Here is a 10,042-nt window from a genome sequence, read left to right as displayed (position 1 = left end):
ACATACAAGTGATCTATAAATTATTATATTAATCTAAAACAATTATATTTTAGACCTGTTAACACTTAACTTTAAGTAAAAAGTAAGAGCTAGCGCGCACCACGACTTTATGCAGCGTGATTATTTTATCGCAGAAATACAACGTATGAGTTACTATGACAATGCGCGCACATGCGATTAAGTAATCGCAGCGATTTTAAAATTGTGATTTGTTACATTTTGCTGCGACTGCTCGCGACGCGATTGTCGCGAAATTAAATGCAGAATATGAAATTGTATGGTACCGCGCGCACTGCGATAATAAAATCGCACACTCGGGCCCGGCCGGCACTTCACTTGTGTTTCGTCTGTCCAACAGTATACATCGTAGTGGTATAGGTACTTTTTGGTAAACATAAACTCAGTAATCTGTCAAAAGTTTGAATTTACAATTTATTTATTTACTAGCGGTCCGCCCCGGCTTCGCCCGTGGTACATGTTTACGTTTTCTCTACATAAGAACCATCCTCGTACTTCAAGGAATATAATAAAAAAAGAATTATCGAAATCGGTTCAGCCGTTCTCGAGTTATGCGCTTACCAACACATTTTGCGATTCATTTTTATATAGGTATAAAGATTTATTTAACACTTTATTGTGCAAAATATACATAAAGGTTACAATAATAAAAAAAGCACAAAGGGCGGCCTTTTGGTGGAATTTTCATTCTATAGTAGCCAAAGAATTTTTTGGGATACATCCATATCAGAAATACAATGAACTTCCATGTATGGATATCCATACACAAGTTCATTGTATTTCTGATAAAAGAAGTCTTTGACATTTATATCTGCTGTAAAATGATGAGTCCAATATTGACGAATTTTCTTTTTTTTCTTCATCTTATCCTCCTAAGTAGTTAGTAACTAAAGACAAGCAACTTGTACGAAATCCATGATGAAAGTGAGTAATGATCACTATTAAATTATCGCTGTGCGCGCACCGTACTCTCTGCTATTTTCTACAGCGCGATTTTGAAATCGTGTCGCAAAAATTAAAATCGTGGTGCGCGCTTGGTCTAAAATCTAAACGTCCGCGTCGCGTCGATTCGATTGGGGAATTCTCCGCTATTTCGTAGTTGTTTTCGATTGGCTGCAAAAGAAATACGATAGGTAATTGAGGAAATACCCGACCATAGATATAAAGATGTGACCATATGTAAGTTATGTTGTTTTCCACATTTATTGGGTATTTTGGCCGCAATAGGTACTTTTAGTTATGGTTTTATTTTTATTTATTTGACTTTTAATTGAATATAATTAAAACGATAACTATTAAAGGTCACAATTCTTTTAGGATCAAATAAATATTCATTAGAAATTTACAAATCTACTTGTACGTAGAAGTATAATATTATTAATTTACATTTAAATGTAAGTTACATTTTAATAAATAATTGAGATTTTTTTTATTTCTTGATCTTTTCACTTGAATGTTTTAAGTATAAATTTTCCTTCCTCATGAAGGCCAATGGCGATTTGGGATAATTGCTAAATATAAGCTTGCAACTCAACAGTCGAAGATTCTGTGTACCTACTGCAAAATGCAAATGCTGTGACTTGTGACTTGTGAGTTGTGAGCTGTTTTCAGACTTCATTTGAGTTTTGGAAACGCAACGCTGCGAGTACCGCAAAGATTTTAGCATTTAGTTGATTTAATTGATAATTTCAATTTTCAGAATTATTCCCTTATATTTGCGATTCGATCGTGCGTGGTTTCTGTGGATTAAAATATTGTGATACCTTTTCGGACTTGGTGATCAAGAGTAAGTAGTTAGTTAACTTTAGGAAATTATATGCATTCAGTCGTATATATATACTAATTTTTATATTAACAAAGAAAATCCTCATGGCATTATTTATTTTAGTAAAAATTTACGGAAGAATAGCTGTGTCCCGCGGATTTACCCGCCTAAATGTATATTTTCTTTTAAACCACATGTTTCTATAGGAGTATAATATTGCATACCACAGTTGCATACATTAGCATACTTAATTAAGTTACCTACCCCTTATTACATCAGCCATATTATTCTGTCCACAGAGCAAGTAATATAATAATTCTGTCAGTTAAAGTCTTGCCAAAATCGGCCCAGTCGTTCCAACTTCCAAAGCCCGAACAAAGCACAAACAGACATTAAAAAATTAAAATTTGGTAGTTAGGTACTAGGTATATGGACCGTGAATCTGTACTATTATTATAAATGAGTTATAAAAAATCGGATGCATTATGTAAAAACACTACTAGCATCTACTTTCTACTAGGATAGTCCCAAAGTAGGTATATATTAAAAGGACTGGACTACCCACAGGATGTTAAAGTATAATAATTAGCTATTCCTACCAAATTTCATGGTAATCGAACCCGCAGTTTTTGCAATAAACAAACCTATATGTGTAGACACAGTTAACCAACCTATATATGTACATACTAGGTTTCCGCCCGCGGCTTCGCCCGCGCAGTCAAAGAAAAATCCGCATAGTTCCCGTTCCCGTGGGATTTCCGGGATTGCGTCATTTTCCCGGGATAAAAAGTAGCCAGTAGTGTAAATTTCATGAAAATTGGTTCAGTAGTTTAGGCGTGATTGAGTAACAGACAGACAGACAGAGTTACTCTCGCATTTATAATATTAGTATGGATTGTATTTCGCATTTAGTACTATCTCGTTAACTTCCGTTTGCTTGTGCCGCACACTCACATATTTTGCACGAATACGCAAACCCACAATAATAATAGTTATTACTTATTAGTGTAGGACGCCACTGATTTCAAATATTTAGGTACCTATATAGGTAAGTATATGTATATAGTTTTTGCGTGCGTAAATATTTTTACAGTGTAGGTAGTTACAATTTTTTGCAAAAAAGGGAGTGACCCAGGTAACGTTTTTTTTTTCAGGATTTGTCTTAGATATTAATTTCAAAATTTACTATTTTTATCTATCACACGTTGAGCACACCTTATAATTAGGTAGTTTTGATGTAAATTCCGCCCGCGGCTTCGCCCGCGCAATCAAAGAAAAACCCGCATAGTTCCCGTTCCCGTGGGATTTCCGGGATTACATCATTTTCCCGGGATAAAAAGTAGCCTATGTCCTTTCTCGGCTATCAAAATATCTCCATACCAAATTTCATGAAAATTGGTTCAGTAGTTTAGGCGTGATTGAGTAACAGACAGAGTTAATTTCGCATTTATACTAATATTAGCACAGAATACATAATAGTAGCTAAACCACAATATACAGATACATACAGTAAGGAAACTTCATACAAATCGTTCGAAATGGCTCACGCACACAAGCAAGCGTGTTTACGAGAATCTTAAGGGTATTCAGGGGGATCGATAGTAGCGGGTGACACATCCACAGATTTTGAATGACAAAGATACATAGGCAGTATAGAAAAGTGATGTCAATGACTTCACGTTAAATAAATATCGATTGTTTCAGTTTGTAGCCCAACTATATTTTTCGGTATCTATTGTCCCAAGTATTCTTTTAAAGAAATATTCAATCTACAGTTTTGACTTTCTTACGATTTTATTATATGTATAGATATTAAAATAACGATAACATAAATATGCCTTTATTATTAAATTACAAATTATTTACTGAAAAATACTTTCGTCTACTATGACTAATTCGGAATTTATTGTAAAATTTTATAGTGTAAAATATTCTCAATCTTATGAACAGTTTTTTTAAGTAACTGATGTTTAATTCGTTGTAAATAAATTCAGCCACTTCACTTTACAGTTTATGTGTTCTCTCTTAAAGCAGCAACGAAAATGTTATCCATTTTCTCGACATATTTAACAAAATCATCTGGTGGTATAATTGGTATAGTTGAATTCAAGCAGCCGAATACTTCGCAATTAGTACGTGGCATTTTTAAAATGATCGCCGTAATCAACTTATCTACAAGAAAGTGTTCAAATTTAACTGAAATAATATATTTCACCAAAATGTTAAAACATAAATACATAAATGATAGTCTATATTATAATTATGTATTGTATTTTTATCGATACGTGACGTCACCACTTTGTCAAGCACTAAGCCTGTCAAACTATTTTCTTTTTCATCCTAAAACAAAAAGGTGGAGGTTCTATGCTCGTATAATAATAATTTTAATTTATTTCTGCATATTTTGTGTTTTTTAATTTAATTTAATTTATCGTTTTAAAAATAATTTTGTAGGTAGGTATACCTACATACAAGTACATATTGTAAATTCTGGTTTAAAATAATTATTATTGAATATATGTATAATACAAATATCAAGCATTATAAATAATTTAGGTACATTAAATAACCTTCGGCGTCCATAACAAAACAAGATTTCGAAATATAGCACTGATAAAAACGTATTTACTTTTACAAAGTGTATTAATTCGGATTGTTTCTTCTTGTAAATTCATATTTAGGCTACACCATTTTTGTATTTTAACGAGTTTTAATCTCAAAATTACCACAAAATCGACTGTGAAAAAAAAGCAAACAGAAATATACAGGCCGAATTGATAACCTCCTCCTTTATTTTTTGAAGTCGGTTAAATATCAAAAAGGTAACAGCCCTATAGTTATAACAGTGCTAACGTCATAATTTCATCGCAGGGGCTTAGTTTCCTAACTGTATGTACATTGTACGTATATATCTGTCAACTGTGGTTAAACGCTACAGAACGGACACTCCGCCTCCCGCCAAAATTAAACGCAGGCGATTAACACACGGCACCGCGCACCGCGGCGGTTGGCAGTGAATCCCTACGAGGAACGGACCATTCGACCGCGCGGTCGGGCGGTGTATGTGTGTTTGGTATCAACGGATTTAATAGAAGCCAATGCAACTTGAGAACCGCTTCACCGCCAACCGCGGCGGGTCGCGGCACCGTGTGTTAATCGTCTTACCTCACCACAATCAGGTTAAAAATGGTCCAAATTTTTCTACAGGGACGATACGCAACGAAGATTGACAAATTATTTTGGATTTGTGATTATCGTTTTTCGTAGAAAATGGTTTGTTTACGGATGTATTTCATCAGAAAAACGCGAATTTTTTTTTACGCTAGTCAAAAATGTGCCAACCATAAAGCGTTATCACACACATTTGCAGTCTCTACAGTGTGACTGTCAAAACGATAATTTTGTATGGAGTGTCCGGGGTGTGATATTAGTATGGATTTCATGTATAACTTTGGTGTTTCTACACCGATTTACATGATTATTTTTTTATTGAATAGGTAATAACGTTAACTTTTTTAATAAGGGATGAGTGAGAGTGTTGTAAACGTAAGAGTAGACAAATATCATCAGAAAGCTCCGAATTGCTAAGCTATTGAAGTTTCGCGTGTTATCGTGAGTCAATTTTAAAAGATAGACATATAAGTATGCTGTCTAGGAAGTTATTTTTATATAATAATAATTTAAGAACATTTGTGTCATACATGATTTCTATGTAGCTTTAACCATTAAGGCTGCACACGCGACGGAAGCTTAAAAAATGGAGTAACTTCTCCCGTTTTCCCAATATTTCCCTTCACTGCTCTGCTCATATTGATCGTAGCGTAATAAAAAGTATACTATAATCTGCCCAGGAGTATGAAGAATAATTGTGCCAAATTTCGTTAAAATCCGTCGTGTAGTTTTTGTTTCTATAACGAATATACAGACAGACAAAATTTTACTGATTGCATTTTTGGCATCAGTAGCGACTAGCGATCCCTTATCACCCCTTCATAGTTTTTTTAAATATATTTCATGTACAGAATTGGCCTCTCTACAGATTTATTATAAGTATAGATAGTATAGATTATCGTTATTTATAAGTAATCACATTTATAATCTTGGTGATATACCTACCTATTAGTAGGTATATTATGTATAGGTACTTACGTAGTTTATGAAATATGAATATTATTTTTTTTCAGAATTTTTTGAACCATGTCGGGCTTTGGAGGTCCAGGTCCCGGTAAGTAGTTTATTAAAAAAAATTTCAAGACTTATATAAAATGTCTGCCAGATTTTATGAATATAAGTAAAGTGAAAAAATATATTACCTATGGTATGGGTTTATAAACAATATTTTACATAATTATAGACTTATTCTACACTTTTAGGTACCTAGTTACCTAAAGAAAAAAAAATTTTTTGTTTGTAGGTATTGTACCTAATAGGCACCAAAAGTCCTGGACCGAGTTTAATGTTTTTTTAAAGCTAAATTATTAGAAATTAAATGTGATGTTTCGCTGGTCGATTTTTTGGGGACAAATAGGTGTTCAGCCTACTGTGCCTGCCAGATCGATATTTTTTTGTCGTCTAATGGTGCATACCTATATCAAACGAGCGAATGCTCTTTCTTATCCCCCTTGCATAGAACCTTTTCGAACGCACTAAGAACGAAACAATGCTCTATATCATTCTGTATACCCTAAATTACTTTTACATAGTGGGGTTAGAATGAGCTGTGGAATGAGCATTCGATCGTATATAATTATGCACCGTTAGAGCGGGAAATCGACTTAAAGCTTCGCCTCATGTTAAGATATTGCCATCGCCCATGAACATTTGCCGATTTTAAGCCTCTCTCTATAAATGTGAAGTCCGAATAAAATAATAAGAAAGGTTTAATAAAATCACGGGTGACCGAGTTAGTAAAGGCGTCGCCCCGATTTGGCGGAAGACGTGGCTTCGATTTTTTTCTGTGCGGTATAACATATTATATTATGTATTACAGGACCATCGAACAATTGGCGATCGGGACCTAGAAACCAGGGAGGATTCAATCGCCGAAGAGGTCGTGGGAGGGGCGGTTCACAGCATACATTGAATAATGAAAGTGGTAAGTAGGCTTTAAGTAGGTAACAAACATATTGGTATTATGTATCGTTATGAGTCAATTAACCCTTTCCAAGGTATATAGTAGACTTAACTTCATAAGCCAGATCCGCTGTATCTTTGTGTTTGTTGTTAACACAATAAACAAGCTAAGATACGTTTTAAATATGGAAAGATTCGATTTATAGATTTTGCTATGAATGCGTTCTATGGATTCGTGCTGTTTCGAGTAGAGTGGTGTAGAGATAAACTACGATAACATGGCGCGCCCCTCCAAAATTCAAAACGTTTGAAAGTATTTGTGAAAGTATTTACAATGCACCACCAAGATTCACAACGCATGTGTGCGTAATGAGACGGCCGTCAAACAAATACAAATCCACGGATTTGTTGCTCGACTAGTCACGCTCTAATCGCTCATTATTATTAGTAATGGCGCTGCACTGACGTATTCTATGAAAACGACACGTGCGTTGTCTTGGGCGCTCGGCAACTTATGATTAGTTGACCAACAAATCTGGACGTAAAGTACTAAAGACGAATACGTACAACTACATACAAACTCCTTCGTAAGGATGTCACTACACACATTGAAACAGTAATTTGGAGGGGCGCGCCATGTTATCGTAGTTTATCTCTAGCTATGTGCGGTGCATACTATCGATACATGACATAGCTCGAGCTGCCTAACTCGCACCTCTACAAAGCTTAGTAACTACGGTCACATAATTTTACAGCATAGCTATTACATTTTCGCAGCATAGCTGCATAGCACATCTCTGGTGGAAAAGCACCCTTATGATGGCATGAATATAAAAAAATATTTTACATTTTACATTTCAGAGGTGACACTCCACATTTCTAGGGTTTTTTTTTTATATTTTCATGATATTGCCAACTTACATAATATCACTTGCTGAATTCTGAATGTAAGCGAACAAAGAGACCATATACCTAACTTTTTTTCTTTACAGAAGAGCACATGAATAGGAAGGATAATAATGTGATTTTTAATAAATCTAATAAAAAAAATAACCAGAATTTGGGTATGCTAACACTTATTAAATTATCCAAATGTGAGGGTAATGAAATTTTAGCCGAAATAAATGCTAAAAAGGAGGCATTTAACAATATCATACAAAAGCCTCCCGATAGATTAGATGTTTACAGTTTAATATTATTAATATCGGCAAAAGTAAGCCAGTCTCGTTTAGAGCAGTTAAAGTTGGAGTTACTATTGGAAATATGTAATTCAGGTTTTATGCAAAACCTGGTATTATATTTATTAAATTTGCCGTATTCGGATAATAAAAAGCAGAATTCTTTGTATTGGGAGGATCAAACTGCTTTTTGGAAGAACTTGTTATTAACGCTTGAATGTATCATTGTAATATCACCATCAACTGCTGTAAATAAGTGCAGGCCTTTAATTGAATCTGCATCAAAATGTTGCCTAGACGCATTGAAAGAAAAACATAACTATGAACTACCTGAAGAGTATGCTAAGAAATTTCAAATGTTACGGGAGTTTCTGACCAATCGTGAAAAAACTAAAGAAGAAGAGGTGAGGTTCTAAAATATTATTCTTTTATCAACGTACATGCTTACTTCCTTTCCTTCGTAAAAATGACACCAGAAGCTAAAATCTTTTTAATTAATTCACGAATCGTCTTTCTTCCTATCGGGGGAAGAATTATTATGCGTGTAATTTTACGTCTTCCTCTTGGTTCGATCATTTGTTAATTCGAGCAGGCGCTGAAGGAAGTTGAAAATTTGCAACAAAGAAGTAATCAGCTACAATGCTCAAATTCAAAATACAGAAAAAAACCAATGCTTTCACCTATAAAATATACTTAACATAGACATAATTAGTATCTGTTGATGTAAAATCCAATCAATCTTAACCTTTCGAACCTTTATATGTAACCATTTAAATTTATCATTGTAGAAAAAAACACATTCTGAGCCGCCAATCATTGCGTTCGACGAACCACCTAATTCTTTCCGAGAATTGAGTGTTTTACCCACTACGGACGATCTCTTGGATTCGCAACCTTATATACGACCTAACATTGTGGATGGAGCATACGCTAGTATTGATCATTATTTAGATGTCCAGTTTCGATTGCTTCGAGAGGATTGCTACGGCCCTATCCGCGAGGGTATAAGTAAGTTTACCTATATAAATACTTAAAACAAATATATTTCCTTATTTTTCTATTATTTAATAATTTATTTAACTACCCAAAAATGTGTTATTTTCAAATATTATCACCCCTCATGTTATTCAAGACCATAGAGTATAAGTTTTTTCATTTCTAATAACAACAAAAAAATAATAACAGCAACAAAATCTACAATTTGAATGAACTTTTTTATCCAAAATACAGGGTGTTTCAAAAGAAAGTTTATATTTTGTGGATGAATAAAAAAAAAGTAAGCTGCGGTGTATGTATTGAAAAAAATGTTTATTAATAATTATTAAAGTGCATAATATGGGAATTTATTTCTTAAAAATAATATCGTCCAAATGCAGTCCATTGCGTTCACGGCACTCATTTAATGTGCATTTAATCGAACAGTAAAATTATTTATGACAGCTCGGCAGGTAGACACAGTGATGGCTGCCATTTATCGTGCCGGTAATTTTCTTTTAATTTTTTTTTTATTCATCCACAAAATATAAACTTTCTTTTGAGACACCCTGTATATATATGTATAATGTAAAATTTGTTGCATATAATTATTAATGTATTTGTAAAATTAACATTTACCATTTGGTTGAAACAAGTATATTTAATTATAATTACGTTAACAGTGCAATTTCGCCATGATCCAACGAGAAAGAGATACGAAAACATAAGGTAATGGATTTTTTATGCTATAAAAACATTATTTACCCATATTGTTTAGGATTTCTTTTGAATTTTAATGATAATTACTTTTTAGTTTTTAGATCTTACTTAATACTTACTAATTAACAAATATTTTCATTGATTTTACAATTTTTGTTATAACACTTGGTACTAACATATACAGGGTGTCCCAAAAGGTTACGTAGCTAGGAAGAGGGGTGATAGGGGTGGTAATGAGAGTCACCAGAAAAATAAAAAAAAAATTCCCCTCTGGGTATTAAAAAAATAAAAGGCATTTATAAAAAAAATTAAA

The 10,042-nt window shown here is 33.6% G+C and overlaps 1 protein-coding gene across 1 annotated transcript in view; it reads left to right on the top strand.

Moving 5' to 3' along the window:
- The first annotated feature begins 1,612 nt into the window (after positions 1-1,612).
- The window catches only part of LOC149483311 (NFX1-type zinc finger-containing protein 1-like), a 40,932-nt gene continuing 32,502 nt past the window's right edge, over positions 1,613-10,042 (top strand). The window contains exons 1-6 of the mRNA XM_089702302.1: positions 1,613-1,804; positions 5,968-6,008; positions 6,774-6,878; positions 7,849-8,438; positions 8,823-9,042; positions 9,693-9,738. Of these exons, the coding sequence (XP_089558428.1) occupies positions 5,981-6,008; positions 6,774-6,878; positions 7,849-8,438; positions 8,823-9,042; positions 9,693-9,738 (989 nt within the window). The 5' untranslated portion in view covers positions 1,613-1,804; positions 5,968-5,980. The remainder of the gene's footprint in view (positions 1,805-5,967; positions 6,009-6,773; positions 6,879-7,848; positions 8,439-8,822; positions 9,043-9,692; positions 9,739-10,042) is intronic.

Source organism: Colias philodice, chromosome 13 (genome assembly GCF_061535455.1).
Source record: "Colias philodice isolate Cphi_HAF_F1 chromosome 13, ilColPhil1 Martin Lab GWU primary, whole genome shotgun sequence".
Classification (NCBI taxonomy): domain Eukaryota; kingdom Metazoa; phylum Arthropoda; class Insecta; order Lepidoptera; family Pieridae; genus Colias; species Colias philodice.
This window is presented reverse-complemented; position numbering and strand designations above follow the sequence as displayed.